Here is a 19,817-nt window from a genome sequence, read left to right as displayed (position 1 = left end):
TATTCTCCACTCATGTACTCCATTTCTGCACCAGGTAACTCCGGTATCTCACAGATCTACGAGGGAGGAGCATCGGACCCTTGATACGCACATTTTGGCTAGCGACCCAGCTGATAACAGGGTTGCTTGGTGAATAGCCCCAAATGCAGGTGCAGCACCATTGCACGAAGCAGGGTTTGGTAGGGGTTACTTTAGTCTTGTATAGGGATGAAGCTGCTCAGAGTTTCAGCCAGCACAGCCCTACCTTAGCAGCGTGGCCCCGAGGCCCTTGTAAAGCCCTGCGATGCCTTTGCTCCGAAGTAGCTCCCTGGTGATTTGTGTTGCCGTGGCCCGTGTCTCCACTACCGACTCTGCTGCTCCAGCACTGGTAGAGGAGGAGAGCTGGGCTTGGGCTGCCATTAGCTTCTTCTGGGCCGCTGGGGAGGGGAGGGGGGAGGGGAGCAACAAAGTGTTATTTAGCACCACGCACTATGAAAAGTCAACTTTCGGTTAAGTGCAGCACTGGTGCGAAGGCACACAGGGACTTGGAGGTTTCAGAAAGGAAGATATCTGAGGTATAAACAGGATGCTGGTGAGAGGGAGCGACTAAAGCCAGCCTGTACTCTGTAAGCGCTCTTACCTCAGCCCTCAACTGCAGCATTCCTCCCTCCGTCCTGGGCTCAAAGCCAGCTCTGTCACTCCCCCTTAGTCCTGACCTGTTATCATCCTGGCAGTCCCACTCCTGGGTCTCTCCTGAGCAGACACGATCAATCCTGCAACACGTGTGTGGTGCAGAGAACTGACTACTGTAGACTGATCGCTTGTTCTAAACCCAATGCAACAGGGATTTTAAACCCATGAGACACTGGTCTTCAGAGGGGAAAGGCCACCAAACCACCCTAAAAATAAGAAGTGAGGAACAGACAAAAGAGCCCATCTTCCCTTAAACACCATGAAACTGAAAGTGCCCTGAAATAAAGAGCCCTATGTCTGTACACTATGCTTTCTCCCATTCCCTTTCTAGCCCTAGTGCACTTCTTCCATTTGGTCAGTAGATGGGGCACATGTCAATCTCTGGGCTAGCCTGCAGCTGCTACACACACACACACCTTTCATAGAATCATAGAATAATAGGACTGGAAGGGACCTCGAGAGGTCATCGAGTCCAGCCCCCCGCCCTCAAGGCAGGATCAAGCTCCGTCTACACCATCCCTGACAGATGTCTGTCTAACCTGTTCTTAAATATCTCCAGAGAGGGAGATTCCACCACCTCCCTTGGCAATTTATTCCAATATTTGACCACCCTGACAGTTAGGAATTTTTTCCTAATGTCCAATCTAAACCTCCCCTGCTGCACTTTAAGCCCATTACTCCTTGTCCTGTCCTCAGAAACCAAGAGGAACAAATTTTCGCCTTCCTCCTTGTGACACCCTTTTAGATATTTGAAAACCGCTATCATGTCCCCCCTTAATCTTCTTTTTTCCAAACTAAACAAGCCCAGTTCATGAAGCCTGGCTTCATAGGTCATGTTCTCTAGACCTTTAATCATTCTTGTCGCTCTTCTCTGTACCCTTTCCAATTTCTCCACATCTTTCTTGAAATGTGGCGCCCAGAACTGGACACAGTACTCCAGCTGAGGCCTAACTAGTGCAGAGTAGAGCGGCAGAATGACTTCACGAGTTTTGCTTACAACACACCTGTTGATACAACCTAGAATCATATTTGCTTTTTTTGCAACAGCATCACACTGTTGACTCCTATTCAACTTGTGGTCCACTATGACCCCTAGATCCCTTTCCGCCATGCTCCTTCCTAGACAGTCGCTTCCCATCTTGTATGTATGGAACTGATTGTTCCTTCCTAAGTGGAGCACTTTGCATTTCTCTTTATTAAACCTCATCCTGTTTACCTCTGACCATTTCTCTAACTTGCTAAGGTCATTTTGAATTATGTCCCTATCCTCCAAAGAAGTCGCAACCCCACCCAGTTTGGTATCATCTGCAAACTTAATAAGAGTACTCTCTATCCCAATATCTACATCATTGATGAAGATATTGAATAGTACGGGTCCCAAAACAGACCCTTGAGGAACTCCACTTGTTATCCCTTTCCAGCAGGATTTAGAACCGTTAACAACAACTCTCTGACTACGGTTATCCAGCCAATTATGCACCCACCTTATCGTGGCCCTATCTAAGTTATATTTGCCTAGTTTATCAATAAGAATATCATGCGAGACCGTATCAAATGCCTTACTAAAGTCTAGGTATATGACATCCACCGCTTCTCCCTTATCCACAAGGCTCGTTATCTTATCAAAGAAAGCTATCAGATTAGTTTGGCATGACTTGTTCTTCACAAACCCATGCTGGCTATTCCCTATCACTTTATTACTTTCCAAGTGTTTGCATACGATTTCCTTAATTACCTGCTCCATTATCTTCCCTGGGACAGACGTTAAACTGACCGGTCTATAATTTCCTGGGTTGTTCTTATTCCCCTTTTTATAGATGGGCACAATATTTGCAACACAGAGAACAAGCCTCGACTGTTCACAGCAGAGGTAATCTTTTGATAGTCCCCCTGAACCAGGCTTTAATCCCGGTAAACAGTTAAACAAACAAACTAACTAACTAACTAACTAACTAACTAACTAACTAACTAACTAACTAACTAACTAACTAACTAACTAACTAACTAACTAACTAACTAACTAACTAACTAACTAACTAACTAACTAACTAACTAACGGCAACATTTGCATGAACATTGGCAAGGGGAGGTTCTTGGAAAGGAAAAGGAAAAGGAAAAGAGAAACTCTGAATGCAACGAAGAGATGAAGGATGCGCCCACTGGCTAGCAGAGTACTTCCTGCCTGCACTATAGCTGATGGGTATCATTTAAGGGGATTTTAGAAACAAAGCAGCATCCCAGGCAGAACTCCGGAAGAGATTTAGGTTTCAGCCATAGCTTTTTCCTTTCCCCGTGTTCTGTTGTGCTAAGTAATTTTATCATTGTATTTAAAATTACTTTTGGGAAGATGCTAGGCATAACGATCAGCTATATCAACACATTTCACGAGGGCTGCAACTTGACTTCTGCTTAGTACTCACTCCCTTCTCTGGTGCTGCCAATGACACTCAGAACAGACCTACCACCCCGTTTCCTTCTTGTGATTAAGGCTGTAAGAGAGAGGTAGCAAAGGGGGGGAGAGGAAGAGGTAAATTCAAAGTGGCAGCACCGCACATCGGCACTGCCACTTTGAAACACCCCAAGGCGGTGTTTCAAAGGAGCAGCTGCTGCACAGCTGATCCATGGATCAGCTGTGCAGCAGGCTGCCCCTTTAAAACACCACCTCTGTGCCTTTCAAAGGGACAGTGGAGCCCGGGGTCCCTGTGGCATTTCCTCAGAACCCGGGATCAGTCTCTAGCTGACCCCAGGCTCCATAGCTTTAAAATGCACAAGAGCCCCTGCTGGGGATGCTTGTGCATTTCAAAGCAGGCACCAGGTGCAGCCTAGAATCAGTTGACTTCCTGCTGGCCCCAGCTGTATGCGGAGTTCCGCATTCCTCCTTTGAAATGTACAAGAGCCCCCACTGGGGCTTTTGTACATTTCAAAGGAGGAATGCAGAAGTGCCTATCAACTAGTCAATTAACCACATTTCAACATCCTTATTTGTGATCCTCTCTTTCCCCTCCCTGCAACTTTGCCATTGCACCCAGTCTTGACCTGCACCACCATTTGCTACCCCAGTCCTAGGTTCCTTTTTATCTGCTGCACCCTTTACTATTCTAGCCCTTAGCAGCTCCTGAGCAAGAAGCGCCAACTTTACCAAATGCTGCCAAGTGTCTCGCCCAAACCGAGTGTAAATTCCATTCCCTGGCTACACGGGCCTTGGTTCATCCCTAGCCTTGAACATGGCAGAGCTCTCCTTTCACTCTCACGAGGGAGAGAGTCTGCAATTTCCTCTCTGCCTCAGGAGTGAGAGCAGAAACCAGTACCCAGAGAGGCAAGGCGGATAGGGGACAATGGCCTGGAGAGTCCCACGGGAAGAGCAGGACTGACACGGTCCCTCCGTCCCCCCTCAGAGCAACCTGCCCCACACTGGGAGCTTTGCTCACTGTTCAAAAGAAGCTGGTTTTCTCTTGTGAGAGAATGAGAACAAGAGTCATAGATGAACTGCAGGACAGAGCATTGACAAGGCCCAGCCCCACATGGTGTGCAGGGGGAGGGGAGGAGATTAACGGGGTGCAAGTATCACAGGGAAAGCATACGGAAAAGTTAATTCCTTACCCTGGGGCATTAACGAACGAGTTTTAGTAATACAGGAGATGAATGCAATCATGCCAACAGCATGCACCGCTGCCATTTCATTCACCCATCTATCCCCTCCTGTGGCGTAAGCCCAGGTAATGGAAAGTGCTTTCTTCTCCCACAGTCTCCCTCTCCGACCCGCACTGCATATCCCCTCTGAGGTACCCCCCTCTGCACGCCTGTTGTACAAGGAGAGAAGAGATGTGAAAGGTACCAATTCGGCCTGCATCCTGCAGCTGGATTTTGAGCATCTCCATGGGAGTGGTGACAATCACCTGGCAGGTACCTGCCCCGCAGCCGGCCAGCATCTCCTTCAGCAGAGTCAGCTTCTTCCTGCCCAATGAGAAAGAGATAATAGTCAGAAGACCCAGCATAGAGTAATGAGCCCTAGGAACACCACAGACATCTGGGGTCCCTCAGAGGGATATTCCCTCCCTCTCATGCTAGGCTCCATGCCCACTATATGATGGAATTATAGGACAGATGGACCTGGACAACAGCAGTGATGCACAGGCTGGGACTCAAATGAAGATTGTCTGCTGGGCATGAGCAGCCAGCTGGTGTCAAAGGCTGGGTGTTTTGGCCCAGCATAATCTGCTGTGGAGCAGGGGAGCTCACATTACCCCATGTACTGAGCTCTGCTGGAAAGTTACACATACCAGAAGTTACCACAGGGCCACAAGCCTTTCCCGGCCTGCAGCTACAGATGTCAGCAACCAGGAACATCTTCTCCTCTCACCGAAGCCAAAAATCCAGAATCCCCACAAAATAAGAGTCAAAACTTGAGAAAGGAACTGCTGAGTTGGGGTGCTCAACTAGGACACCTTAACGGGGCCTAATTTGCCAAAAGTACCATGCACCCACCCTTCCAATCACATCCCTTTTAAAGGCACCAAAGATGGGCACCTAAGGTCACTGCCCAAAAGTTTTAAAAGAAAAATCAGCCATTTTTTTTTAAATCAACTGCCACAGTCAGATACCCTCACTTAGGCCTGGTCTACTCTAAAAGATTAGGTTGTCTTAACTGCATCACTCAGGGGTGTGAAAAATCCACACACCCCACAAGCAGCATTGTCAAGCTGACCCAAGTCCCACATAGACAGTGCTAGTTAATGGAAGACTTCTGTCCACCTCTTGGGCCGCTGGATTACCTACACCGATGGGAGAAGCCATCTCATCAGCACAGGTTGCAGCTACACTGAAGTGCGACCGTGGCACGGCTGTGCTGCTGAAGTGTTTGTATCTGTAGACAACACTTTCAAGAGGCTTGGTGTCAAGGGGTTAGCCCAAATCTTAAAAAACAGTTGTATAATAATCTGGTAACAAGAGGCTTCTGTAGCGTAGATATTCACTATTTTTTTGAGCACGGTGGATTTTAAATAGCCATAACACAAGTCTTTAATAGGAACTACTCTAAAGTAGCATTTTCGCTCCTCCTGCTGGCTCTGTTTCACCAACACACTGCTCCAAAGTGATGCCAACACCACAGGACACCGCGACAAAGCCAATTTGGGTTAGCAACAAGCACTGCTGCGTTTTTATATAAACACACACATTCACGCGTTAACAAAGCCATGGAGATATTGACGCCGCCCCTCCCCCCGCATTCTGACAGCATTGAGTTTTGGGCCAATACTGTGTGCTGAGGGTTAACACCAGCTCTCTACTGTAAGGGACTGGGGGCAGAGGGACAAACAGGATGATTCTGAAGCCTCTAGGAGAGCCTTACAGGCAATAAGATGTATCAACAATGTGGGACAGTTCCCAAGGCAACCAGGGATGAGAGTCACCTGGTTACCGCTCCCATCAACAAGAGGGAGCCCTTTCTTGTGACAACACCTGATATTGGCAGCCTATCAGCCACTCAAGCACTCTCCTTTGGGCTATGCCAGCCCTTCCTTCACCTTGCAGATTAACAACCAGTGCACCCCAATCTCCAAGCCCCTCTGAATTGTTCCCCTGTGACATCCAGCCCTCGACACTGGCAACTCTCAGAAGCCCCAGACCCCCTGAACTCAAAAGTGCAGTGTAACCCAGCTTACCAGTTTAACCTTAAACACCCCTGCTTGCAAACCGCACAGCACTTGTGGGCATTTATGCTAAAACAAAATGAGGTTTACTTAGGACTTTAATAAAACAAAACAAACAAACAAAAAACCACACAAACAAGTAGTTACAATAAAAACCATCATCATCAAACACAAACCTGGGTCTCCACTTAGCAGTTACCTTTCCCAGCTAATAAAGCAGGTTTGCTCCCAAAAGATTAGTCTATTGGAGAGCTAGCTGGTTTCTCAAGAATGGGCTTCTAAACTTTCACAAAAACACCTCCTCACACACTGCTGGGCGGGGGAGTTCTTCAGCAAATGGATACTGAGTGCCTTTCCTTACATTGGGGTTCACTGACAACCATCATGTTTCCATTCACATACAGGGTGAACCCTGCCTCGCTGCAGAGTTTCTTTTCTACCTTTCCCTGGTTTCAGTTGTTTGTCAGGGTCTCTGATGGTTTTCCATTGACCATGGCAAGAGCACACAATGGAACCTGCACTATCCCACTGCCTGATTAGGGAGGGGTAACAATTCCCTTTTGTTTGACTGGGTCATCCCAGAGACACATTGCCTCTCGGAGATGAATTTCTGCTCCAGGTCCACACGGCATACTTTCCATACAAATACACCGTTCTTTACCATTATCCAGACATATATCTCATGGTGTTTATAAGAGGCCTTACATGTGACTCTTCATGGATAAATAGCCTGTGTGGTGTACTTGGTGTAGTGAATTTGCCAAGTCTTAGGCTAGAGCTGTTTGCAAAGAACAAAGGAACATTTGCTAATAGGTCTCTGTCACACTTTGAACTTAATTGGTAAGAGCATGTTTCCTCTATTTTTTCTATCCATGTGCAGAATAAGTTGTGTGCACTGATGCATGTGCACCACCAGTAGAAACACACACTACTGGCCATGGGCACTATAGGCACTATAGGCACTCTGCTAATCCACTGGGTAGCATTTGAATCTCTCCTGGGTGGCTATCCAGGTGCTCGGTTTATAGGAAACACTGGGCCAAACTCAGCACAACTCCCCGGTCTAAATGGAGCAGTGCTGGATTTACACTAGCAAATAATGGCTTGAAAGTGTCCTTTGAGCTCAGCCTGTAAGATCACATTGTTCCCCACCCCCACCTCAAGCACAATGTAGCGCACTTAACAGCTCAGCGATCCCATGAAATCTCAGCACCTCTTGCCACAGGGAACGAATCAGGTGGCATGAAACCTCACTCCTTAGCAACACAGCTGCCCACCCCTTTAGAGGCCACATTCACCTATCCACTGACATCACAGGATCGCTAGTTAGGATGTTGCTGGCAGCTAATCCCCCCAGGGCCTGCACGTCAGCTGTTCAGAGATTTTCCCCAGTGCACATCTGCTCTTGGTGGGGAGGACATCAGGAAGGGGATTATGGGAATAAAGCTACAGTGAAGATTATCAATGACTAAATATAAATCTTTGAGAACGAAGGAAAGGATTTATCACCGAGTTTCCTTCTGAAAACACTTTGGGCACAGGAAGATCAATGAATCGCTGAATTATCAGTCACCTGCAGGGAGAGTCTGCAGCCACACAGACTGTTCTGTGCGGAGGTGTTTTAAGAGCCTCGGTGAGAAAGCAAGTGTTTTCCTAAGGCAGTTGGCCCTCATGGCTGGATTGAGAGCTCAGAATACTTGGGACTCTTTACTTTGGTACAACAGCCCAAAAACCAAGGGCCTCACTCTCTTCCATTTGCTCAGCTTGTGAGTGCAGAAGTCAGGCTGGACTGTGCACAAGTAAAGACGAACTACAAATAAACACTCAGCGTTCTATCAGTACCACCAGGACATGAAGATGCCACCCACAATCCAAAGGGCCAGCACCGCCCCTCTGCATGTCGATAGGACTCTGCTGACCTCTAGGGCGCTGTGCTGACAAACATTCAGCGGAGGATGCGGGCACATAGATGCCGACACTGTGTGGGGTTCTGGGGCTGGAGCACCACCTTGAAAAGTTGAGGGTGCCGAGTAGCCACTGGCTGGCTCCCCTTCAGTCTCCTCTCTTCCCGCCTGTGCCTCCTGCCCACAAGCAGGCCCCATGGATCAGAATGTCCCGACTGACTGACCTGATCGGCAGTTGTGCAGCATTTGGGATGAAGATGGGGGAGGAGCAAGGGTGTGGTATGCTGAGGGGAGGAAGTGGATCTGGGTGGAAAGAGGTGGGGTGCTGGGGCATGGGGCTGAGCTGGGGGCCAAGCACCCTGGTACTTTTCCAAGTTGGTACCTGTGTTAGTGCATATACCATTTTTTAAAAGGTAGCAGACTGTCTGTGGCTAAACACTGCAGTCAGTGCAAATACAATGGGAAAGAGTGGATTGGGGATGAGAGCCACAACTGCTTTCAAGATAGCTCAATGGACTTCAAAACATGCAGCACTCAATGTACAACAGCGGCAGTCTGAGCCTATAAATGCCAAGACCCTTTACCATTCCTGCAACAGATACCTTCAGGCAAACAACCGGCAGGGCTGAGCATGGCTGGGCTTTTTTTTTTTAATCACATGTCAGGAAACTCATTGTAACTTTAAGGCACTATGGTTCATTCTCAAACAGCTGAATAATGGTCTTCAAACCCTCCCCCCCAACACACACACGAGAAAGAAGAGGCCTTTTCAGCCCAAACCAGTGGTCTTTTGAGAAGGCTATAAGCCAGTGGACCAGCGATTACAAAAGTGAAGAACCAGCCACAGCAGCATCACTATCTAGTTGGTGCGGTGATGCTGAGAGTTTTACAAACTCCCTTACAACCACCTGTCTCCCCCCGCCCCCGCCCCACCCAACCAATACGTTCCTAGAACACAGCCTAGAACACTAATCCCATTTTAATTCCACTGAAACTGTCCCACCACCCCATGCCTGCCCCCTTCAGGAGAGTACAAACACGTGGCTCCCAGAACCAGCAATGCAATCTCCGGAGCAGTGCACTTAGCATACGGTTTAGAAACAGAAGAGGTCAGGGCAGCACGGTTGGAAGCCCAGGACGCTGACACAACTAGTGTCCCCTGTAAGCTGAGCGCTTGAGCGGCCGCTCAGGAGAGATTCCACTGTCGCCCAGAGGATTAGCAGAGCACCCGCAGCAAGGTTTTTGTTGGTACTGATGGTGCACATTGCACATACCTCTGTGCATATAAATTTATTCTGAACATGGATGGAAAAAGATTACAGGGAACATACAACCTCCTGGCTTCTCAACATGAATGCCTGGAGCTTTGCCGATGCCCAAAAATGCTTGTAAGTTAAACATGAGACACATGGGGGAAGGGAAACTGAGGCACAGAGGGGAGAAATTATTTGCCCAAGGTCACCCAATAGATCAGTAGCAAAGCTTGGAACAGAGTTCAGGTCTCTTCTGCCCTAATCCAAGGCCCTATACGTGGGACCCTGTGGTTTCTTCAGCTATAGATGCATTGTGCAGCTCAAGGTCCAGTGCAATTTAAACAGGCTGCAGTGCAATTTAAACAGGCCCCAAAAAAGGCCGCCAATGATTGGGGAGGTCTTGGAAGAAGAGAGAAAGAGAGACAACCCGGGGGGTGGGAAGTCAGCTGGGAAGTAGAAGCAAGAACAAGTTCATGCTCAGGTATCCCCCTTGGGCGGCACCATCTGTAATGCAACAACAGTGAGCCCAGCAGCCCATGAGAGGTTTCTGTGCCCACCCAGCTGAGCGAAGTGCCGTTGCTAGTCTCACCCCGGGATGACAGCAGCTCGGTATCGGGTCGGGAGTCCCGCTGCAGTACCAGCAGCAGGACGCACACACAGCAATGTCGCCAGCAAGACGCAGAGTGAAGATATTGGCCACACGCGGTCAGTACAGCTGCTGCGGCCCAAAGCGCATGGCTGTTTCACCAGGCACGATGGAGCAGGTAATTGCACTCTGCCCTCTTCAATGCTCACCATGGATTGCATTGAATCCAGTGCTCAGCAGCTCCAGCTCTAGGGTTACAGCATAGCTTGTGGCCACGGCCTGAGCACTTTTAAGCAGGGGCCTGTATAAAACCAGGCTGGCTGCTGCCGGAGCAGACCTGAGCCTTGGTCCAGCTGGGTGGTCACACACCCATGGAAAAGTAACCTAGCTGCCCCCCTCCGTCCAAACAGAGGCAGCCAGGCTAACTGGGGCTGTGATCCGGCAGGTGGAGTCTACTGCTGCATGGCAGAGCACAGGAGAGTGCACTGAGATCTTGACTCCTGGCAGCACCAGCTCATGCAGCGTGTGGGTAAGTGAGAGAGAACCTGAGAAATATCTGAATGAGCATCCTGGTGCCTAGCAAAGGTGGGCCCAGATAAACAGCTGGCACGTGCTCACCCAGCCGTGACGGTACTTCCATTTAAATATAAACACAGCCCCCCACACAGAAGTAGCCATCTCCAGGATGGAACACAGCAGCTGTTTAACCGCACACGTACACACTACACAAATACACGGGGCTGCTCCAAAGGCTGCTGGAGTCAATGGGAGTCTTGCCATGGGCTCAGGATTAGGGATATACAATTTTGATTATCTCGCTAATCGACTAGTCAATTTGCATTGACTATTCAATTAGTCAATAAGGGCACTTTCGCCCTGTGCTCCCCATGGTATTTCAAAGTGGCAGCACCGCATGGAGCCCGGGGTCAGCTGGAGACTCCCCCACTGACCCTGGGCTCCACGTGACGTTGCCACTTTGACAACACTGCCTGCAGCCTGGGCTCCCAGCTAGCCCCAGGTTGCACACGGCATTTCAAAGTCTGGCCCCAGGCTCCATGTGGCGCTGCTGCTTTGAAGCGCCTCTCCTCCCCCCCCCCTTTCTGATAGAGGCAGCAAGTGAGGGGAAGCGACTAGTCAACAGTTGACTAGTTGTTCACATCCCTACTTTGGATCAGACTCCTAGTACATTTGAACCTTTTCAAAAGAGCGTAAGACATTATAAAACAAAAAGAGAGGAATCAGACTCAAAACTTGGGATCTGTTGGGAATATTCCCACCCACCCCACCTAAAACTGGAGCACGAACTGGCAGAACAGTCAGGGGACCTGCTATTCTAGTAGCATTTAGTCTCTGGCATGAACTGGGGACAAAAGTCTCACATCTCAGTTCACTGAGCAAGACAATCTTGTGTATGCAGTGCAAGAAAAAGAGGAAGAAAATATTCGTTTCTCTGCAGAATTCATTTCTGTCAGCAAAGAAGCAATTAACACAATTGTGCTGGGCTTGCTAGAAACAAAAAAAATAAAACCATAGAATCAGCAGTTTTCCAGCCCTGCTCCAGAACAGCAAACAAAAAAGTGAAGGTCAAGATAAAAAAGGTTTCAAGGAGGAGGGGAATGATAACATGCCTTGGTGAGACGCAGTCAGCAACCCAACCAGCTGGACTCCAGAATATTTTCCAAGCAAATCACAGCTTTTATAACAAACCAAGGCAGTATTCAACCCACTGAGGTCAAAATATTGGGCAGAGCTTAAATGAGACACAACCTCCATGACTGCCACCACCCACCACAACTGTACAGCATGCTGAGTTTAGAAGGTAAAGGAGGAAAATTATGGGGCAGTTTAATGGTTGCTTCCAACGCAAATGCTTTGTAATAGCGGAGATTCAGAACTGAGATTCACCACAGGGACTATTGATTGAGAGAGCCCAGCATGAGACACCTTAAAGGGGCCCAAATCACAGAAAGGGCTCGTCACCCAAGCTCTGAAAAATCCAGTGCCTTTAAAAGCAGGTCTCAAGTTGGGCCAGAAGAGCGTAGCCAGAACTTCAGGTGGCTGATGGGCAATAATGGGGCTGTGGTCAGCTCCTACACCCCAGGCCTGCTCCCTGGCTGCAGTAAGAGCTGGGCTACAGGAGGCCCGTGGGTGGGCCATAGCCCACTAAGGCCCACCCGTGTCTATGCCACTGAGTCGGGCACCCACAAATACAACATTTTAAGTACCTTCTGGAGGCCTGTTGATATCCAGGGTTCCCATGCACATGCTTATGTGTTTTCCTCAGTCTTGAGGCCCTAACAACTCTTTCATTTACATACTGCTTGGCTCTGGAGGACAGACACAGCTGCTATCTTATCGACTTCTGTATGTACGTGGGCCTCCCCCTGTGGGGGAGAGAACTATGCAGCACAGAGATTTCCAGCTTCAGGGAGGTGCTGGAAAAAACTCCTCTCCCCACTCTCTGTAGTAGATGTTCAATTGACTAATCGAATAGTCAATGCATTTTGCTACACTTCAAAGGCAAAAGCACCGCGTGGAGCCCAGGGTCAGCCAGGGATTCCTCCGCTGACCCCAGGCTGCACACGGCGCTTCTGCTTTGAGGTACACTCTCTCCACCTCCCCCCACTGCTGCCTCTTTCTGATAGAGGCAGCGAGGTGGGAGGAAGCAACTAAGTCGACTATCCTGTCAACTATCCGATAAGTCCTTCACATCCGTACTCTGTAGACTGGAAATCTTCTATTCTTCCTTTCCTGCCTTCTCCGTGAATGAAGCAAGTCCAAGGGGCTTCAGAACAGATGCAGACGAGCTACATAGGAGCAGAGTGAGAACTCTTATTTAGCTCATCTGCCTATATAGTTCTCAGAGCCCCAGAGAATTTCCTAGCTGAGACATCAAGCTCAGAAGACGACATCAGGTCTAATGATGCGGATGACACAATCAGAAGAGAGACAGAATTCTTTTCAAGGGTTCCACCCACACCCAACTGGCTGCAATTTGGAGGATATTGTTGCATGCTCTTGACCAGTTTCCACTTTGAAGACATCTTACAGGCATGAGGCCTGCTGCATGCAGGTGCCCGAAGTGGACTGCTTGGTGGAACACAGGAAGTGGTCAAAGAAAGCTTTTCTTGTGTAAAGCCAAACATAGAAAGTAGAGCATCGGGGAAATGCAGCAGGACCAGTCTCACTGCCAAGCAGGGGTGGGCACAAGCGAGATTTTTATGTCACCTCCTATGAAAAACACACACTTGAATTACAGCAGAGGAAATATAAAAATGCATGATCAGTCTATTCACCATTTCAGTAGGACACTCATGGGGGTTGGACAATATACAGTAAAACTCTAATAATCCGGTATCCAATAGTCCGGCATCAAAATGGCAAGAGCCTAGTGAGTGAGCTTCGGCAAAAAAAATGAGTCAAGGTAACAGCAGCAGTAACTGAACTGAGCAAAAAGGGTAAAAAAGGCTTAAAAAGCTAAAATATTACAGCATACTGTATACGGTATGTACAATAAAAAGGGTTAAGAACACTTTATATACAGTACATAAGGTATACAGTATATATAACCATCTTATAGTACCTCCTGATAGTCCGGCATGTCTGATAATCTGGCACCACCTAGGTCCCACAGGTTCTGGATTTTCAGAAGTCTACTGTACCAGCAATAAGCAATCCTCAATTAGGAGACCATCCCACCTTCAAATGCCCCCAGGATTTCACGTCCAGCCTCACACAACAGTCAGTGACTGGGACATGCACAGACATGCCTAGTGGTCAGAGCTGGAGTTAGACCCAATGGTTAGAGCAGGAGGCAGTAGCCAGGAACCAGAGGCCTGGGTTAGTCGCAATTGGAGCTGTTGGAGCTGAAGGTCAGATACCTGCAGTGCAGCAGGGCTGGGAACAGGCAGTTGCAGGACTCACCACAGCCACTGAATTTACCACAGCTGGTCCACTGACCCTTTTGGCCAATCAGGTGTAATCAGACCAGCTCCTACTGGCCCCCTGTGCTCACTAGATTGTTGCAGAGCCAGTCTCCAAGCAAACTGACTCTTCACACAATCCCTACTTTTGAAGCAACTAACTTGTGCTGGTCACTCAAGGCAGGCTGACTGTAAGACTGCCCTTTTCTGTGCAAAATAAAGATATCTGCATGCTCTGTACATTTTAGTGCAGCTCCAGGATAGTTCGGGGTCACGTGGCATCTGCCACAACACATCTCTCTGGCGCACCCAGAACTTACATTTACAGGTGAGCTTTTTCCAATCGGACAAGCAACGCTGACTCATGCAAATGCTGAGCACACTTCCAGCTGGACAGCCACTGGCAGAACGGCAGTGAAGACATTCAAACAAACACCAGAGAAGATCTTTGCAGCTTCTGCTGTCAGAAAACGAGACGCTGCCATCGTGGTGCTAGGCTGGGTATCAGCCAAAGCCAATCCGCATTTTAAGAGCCCTGTATCCATACACTCAGAACAATTCACTGTTCCTGCAGGCATGACCTGCTCTGCAAATGTGAGACTCCACAGCCTGCACCACATAAAACCAAACTTCAGACAACAGGCTCAGACTAAAAATGAACCATCCCAAACAATCGCCTTCGCAGAGCTCTCACGCCACTTGCCGTCCTTGTAAGGACACAGGCAGCACTGGAACTGCATTTGCCTGCCACGCAGTTTGAAGCCTTCCCTTTCTACAAGACAGCCGTTTGTTCGTGGCGGGTGGGTCTTGTACCAAGAGCCTGCACAAGACACTGACTGACGGCTCTGGAGCCCCCGATTTAATCTCAGGCCAGGATGAGACACATTAGCATGGTAGGGTGAATGCACTCGTGTTGACACTGTCACTGCTGTACCTTGTTCTATGATGAAACAGTAATTTGGATCTCAGGCTGGGTTACCAATGCTGCCCTATAGACCTGGCACGCAGGGAAGAGGGCAGAGAAGTATTCTCCCGCCCCCCCCCCCACCACACACACACACTCTGAAGGCGAAGAGCTGCCTTGATGTAAACAGCGAGCTTTTGAGGCATGGGACCAAACACAAGGTGAATGAGGAGGAGTTGTGGGGGAGCTATACTTAGCTTAAACACAGCACCTGCTTGAAGGAAAACAGCCCTCGTCACACATCCTAGCGCTAACCACGTGCCTGCCACAGCTCAGGGAAGGTCCAGTGAGCTTTGAGGCAGCGGCATGGGAAGAGCACTATAGAGGAAAACTCTTGTAGAGGTTCCACCAGGGGCATCGCCACGTGTGGGCCTGAGTGGGCCGTGGCCCCCTCACTCTGCATCCAGCCCTACCCCGCTCCAATCCATCCAGAGCTCCAGCTGGGGAGCAGTGTCAGGGCGCCGGGGCTTAATCCTGCCCCGATCATCGCCCACCCACACTCAGGCAGCAAGAGTTAGAGCGAAAAGGATTCAGAGGATGGCCATTGGGCAGCTCAAAAAGCCCTTCCGCTACCTAGGAGGCACAGCTGCCCATTCAGCCACCTTCTCCTTTCCGTGCACAACACAAGGACCTTCCAGACCACACCCCATTTGAATCAGACCTCAGTCTGAGCTCTTCCCGCCAGCTTGGGATATGGGATTATCAATATTCACGAAGGGACAGTCTAGAGGAACTTCCTTCTCATAGGTGCAGACTTCATGGGTGCAGCCCCATGCTTACGTACTCCTCCCCTGCCCTCTCAGCTCTTACGGTGCACCCCGGCTCTGGTAGGAAGAGGGAGGTGCAGAGCCGAGGCAGGTTCAAGGGAAGAGGTGGAGAAGGGATGATGCAGAGGTTTGGGGGCAGAGCCTGGAGTGGCGGCGTGGGTTCAAGCAAGCCCTGGCAAAATGTGAAGTTGGCATCTGTGCTCCTTTCTACAGAGGAAAGATGTTCCCATCTCTCTAGGGACACTGGTGAGCTACCCAAATCCCCATTACATCTGGCATCAGCTCACACTTCCTGCTTGCAACCCAGGACTCTCCTCCCAAAGTGCTCCGGTTGACCAGAAACACGCTGCTCCAAAGCAGACTCCTTGCTGCATTTCTTCCAGGGCCCTGACTCGCTTGCAGCTCCCGCTGGCATCCACCCGCTGCTGAAGGCTGAGCCACCATCTGCCCTTCCCCTCCCCCTCCAAGGGGGATCCCAGGACAGCATGTCAGACAAACAGCTCCCTTAATCCACAAGGTCAGTGGGGAATGAAAAACCACAGTTCAAATCCCAAAGAGCTTCAAAGTTCATCCGGGGACAGGCAGTGAGAACTGAGCAGGGACCATTCATGTCTCTCATGCAGGCAGGACCTGCTCTGGTTCCCAGGAACAGCCCATTTGCTGTCTAAGCTGTCCCTTTGGCTGAGAACCAGAGTGGGCTGTGAAGTCACTTGGCCAGCAGCAAACACCACACAGGGCACCTTTCCCCAGCTCTGCAAGGGAAGTGGAAAGAGGCAGGGGAGGGAGAGGCAAGGTGCCCACACTCAGCCAGACAGCTCAGCCTCTGTGTTTGCTGGTCTAGGCACCTTTAACTGGAAAACAGAGTAGGACTGAAGGACATCTTCCATACTTTATTCATTCCTAGCGGCATGGGTGAAGAGCAAGGCAAGCCCCAGCCCCACCCCTTCCGCCCAAGGCCTGTCTCTGGAGCCAAGACACACCCAAGACCCACCCACCCTCTGCCTGAATCTTTTTGGCCACCTGGAGGGCCAGGGGCTGCTGTGCTGCGGCCCTGGCCCCAACTCAGCCTGCCCGGCTAGCCAGGGAACATAGGCAATTTTGGGAAGGCTGTGCCTTCCCTTGCCTTCATTACCGTCTGCCCATGCTTGGCAGTATCTGAGAGCCCCCTCCTAGCAACAGCCCTGGCGTCCCCTAGTGTGATTGAAGACTACAGTGCCCCATGGCACTGGGGCAAGGTTGCTGTCCATCACTTTAGTTTAGAGCGTGTTTCTGAAGTGATAGCTTTGCAATGATGCGCAACAGAGATGGAGGGGCTGGTAGCGCTGGCTACTGCTCAACACATGCTTGGAGCAAGTAAGGCCTTCCCCAGCCTGCTCTATAAGGGTGTATCTGCACTGCAGTTATTTCAAAATAACAATGCGAGCATCTACACAGCAATTCCATTATTTCAAAATAATTTTGTACTAACGCATGGCTTGTTTCGAAATCTGTAAACTTCATCACACAAGGAATAACGCTTACTCCGAAATAGCTATTTCGGAATAGCAATGGTGTGGACGCTTCACTGCTGCCATTTCGAAATAGCTCCTCCCTCAGGGCCATTCAAAGTAATTACTCCCTATTGCCTTCTGAGGCTCTAAAACTGAGGTAGCGCATCCACATTAGGGGGCCTGCATTGGACTAATTTTGAGGCTTCCCTGTAGTGTAGACATGCTATTTCCAAATAGGGTACGTCTAGCTTAACAGAGTCCAATGTTCTATCCCTGCTGGCTATCCTAGTCCTGAGCCTCCCTGCAGCAGAGCCTGCTAGAACACCACCCTGGTGGGCATATGTGCAAGCCCTTTCATAGCAATTGGGTTCTCATCGTACCTAGATCAGTCTCCACCCAAGCTACTAGCAGCTAGGTGAGTCACTGCACCAACTATTTCCCTCTCTCCAAGGAGGGCTCCAAGACTGTTTGGGTTGGAATATGGAAGCTAGCAAGTAATTGCAGAAACGGAACTTTTCCAAATTAACGCAGTGCCAGTCCCCACCACAAAGCGCATTCAGAAGCAGCAGGGTGGATCTAGTCCTCCATATGCTGAATGAATCAGAGCTAAACACTGATCTGCTGGGATACTAGGTGCATTGAGAAGTAGGGCTGTCAGAGGAAGCTATTCCTGTGCTAGGCTCACCTCTCTGGATCACCTGGTTGAAATGATACTCCAAGGCTATGCCCAACCATACATCCTGGATTTTCTGGGACAGTCCCGATTTCAAATCCTCTGTCCCATTGTCCCCATAAACCATAGAAATGTCCCAGAAATTCCAAAATTTCGGTAAATATTTCAGTGGGGGCAGATGGGGAGCCTTGGGGCTTTCTCCCTCGGATCTGGCTTGTGGGGAAGAAACGCAGCAAGAAACAGCTGTGCACGCTGCCTCTCCCTGTCCCAATTCTCCCGGCTGGGGGAACAGTAGAGCAGGGATGCACGTCCTGGAGGCTTTTCCTGCTGCTCCGGAATCCAGCCCATAGGAGCAGTGGAGGCCAGGCCTGGGGCATGGTGTTGGAAGCCATGCGAAAGCAAATAAATGGTCCCCCTCCCCTCATGCCCAGACCCCGCACCCCCAACCTACTCACTCACTGCCTCTGCCAAGACCCCACACCTGCAGCCCACTCACTCACTGCCCTGTGATTTAATTTTTATACTTTTGTAAGACTTTTCAAATAAATACACTCAGAGATCATAAAAAAAATCCTTTGTCGGATGTGTCCCCATTTTTGGTTTCTGAGGAGATTCCTTGGATGCTGCTTTGATATTACAGGGTCAGGTGATCGTGTCACCCTCTACTGGACACCATCTTGGGCTTCTAGTGTTTTTCCACTAAAAGGAATGAGAGTCACTGGAAAACAAAGGATTCCTTCCCTATGTAAATCCTATTCAAGGGTAGGGATTGTGTTAATCTGGGTCAGCTCTTCACTGAATCTTCACCCATGTGACTGCTGGAAGCACCTAAGACTGAACTGGGGAAAGAACTGGACTCAGGCTAGAAAGTAACTAGCCTGTGAAAGGAATATCTGGGATTCGAAGCTGCAAGCAAAAGAAGTTTGTCTTCAAGAATCTCTGCTATCTGCTTAAGACAAAATTTAGTGTGAGAAATTAATATCTGTAGCCAGCTTCTTTAGTCTATTAAGATTAGAGTGTGTGTGTGTGTGTGTGTGTTTACTTGCTCAATAATCTACTTTGATCAGTTAGCTATTACTTATAATCCCTTAAAATCCATTCTTTAGGTTTAATAAACTTGTTTTCATTTTCTGTAAACTGTAACTCATAACTGGGGGATGAAAAGCTGTGCTTATCTTCTTCATTGAGAGAGGGGCGATTTTTATGAGCTTATGCTGTAGAGATTTCTGCGCAGTACAAGTCAACAGTTTGGGGTTTACACTATAAGGGGGTAGGCACCAGAGGGCTGGGTAATTCCTGAGCAGAGTCTTCCCACACAGACCTCATCTCAGAATCTGTGACCTTTTGCAGCAGGGTCTGGCCCTACCTGTGTGTGTGCTGGAGGAGGCCTGAGGACCTGGTATAGCAAGGACAAGCTGAGGGAGCTCAGGCTTATGGAATGGGAATGGTCTGTGGGAACACAGTACATCAGGTGGCGCTCTGAGGAGGGAGGGGACCCATCACATCCATGATGAGTAATTACAGAACTAATGGTTGGTGATTCATAAGGATCCTCATATATAAACATTAATTTGGGATTTAAGGATCCCAGGATAACTAAAGAGGTCACATATATAAAAAGCATAATGGACCAGGTCCTCTTCAGGGGTAAATCAGCATGGCTCCATTGCAGTCAATGAGCTACCCTGATTACACTTGATCAGGCCCCTGTACATTAGGTGGAGCTGATGAATCAAAGAATTGGTACCAGGAAATAGAGCTTTTCAGCTACAGGCCTTCCTCGCTGTAAGTCCAAGATTCATTATAAGTCCAAGTTTTTTGGAATGTAACAATTTTTTCCCCCATAGCTGACTTCTATTTATGCAAAGTGTAGGGGGGAGGGGTTGTACGACTTAAAGAGCGGGGAATGGAATGACTTACAACACTTCAGTTTC

At 49.1% G+C, this 19,817-nt stretch overlaps 1 protein-coding gene across 7 annotated transcripts in view; it reads right to left on the bottom strand.

Annotated features, from left to right (window-relative positions):
• The window catches only part of SLC25A22 (solute carrier family 25 member 22), a 93,739-nt gene that overhangs the window by 15,773 nt on the left and 58,149 nt on the right, over positions 1-19,817 (bottom strand). For all 7 annotated transcript variants that reach the window (XR_012903685.1, XM_006114865.4, XM_075928251.1 and 4 more), the window contains exons 6-7: positions 4,508-4,626; positions 245-416 (exon numbers count right to left, since the gene is read on the bottom strand). Coding sequence is in view for 6 of the 7 variants with exons in the window: in XM_006114865.4 (XP_006114927.1) it covers positions 245-416; positions 4,508-4,626 (291 nt within the window). In the remaining variant the exon portion in view is untranslated. The remainder of the gene's footprint in view (positions 1-244; positions 417-4,507; positions 4,627-19,817) is intronic.

This window comes from Pelodiscus sinensis, chromosome 4 (assembly GCF_049634645.1).
Source record: "Pelodiscus sinensis isolate JC-2024 chromosome 4, ASM4963464v1, whole genome shotgun sequence".
NCBI lineage: Eukaryota > Metazoa > Chordata > Testudines > Trionychidae > Pelodiscus > Pelodiscus sinensis.
The sequence above is the reverse complement of the archived record's forward strand: the minus strand, read 5'-3'. Positions and strand labels throughout refer to the sequence as shown.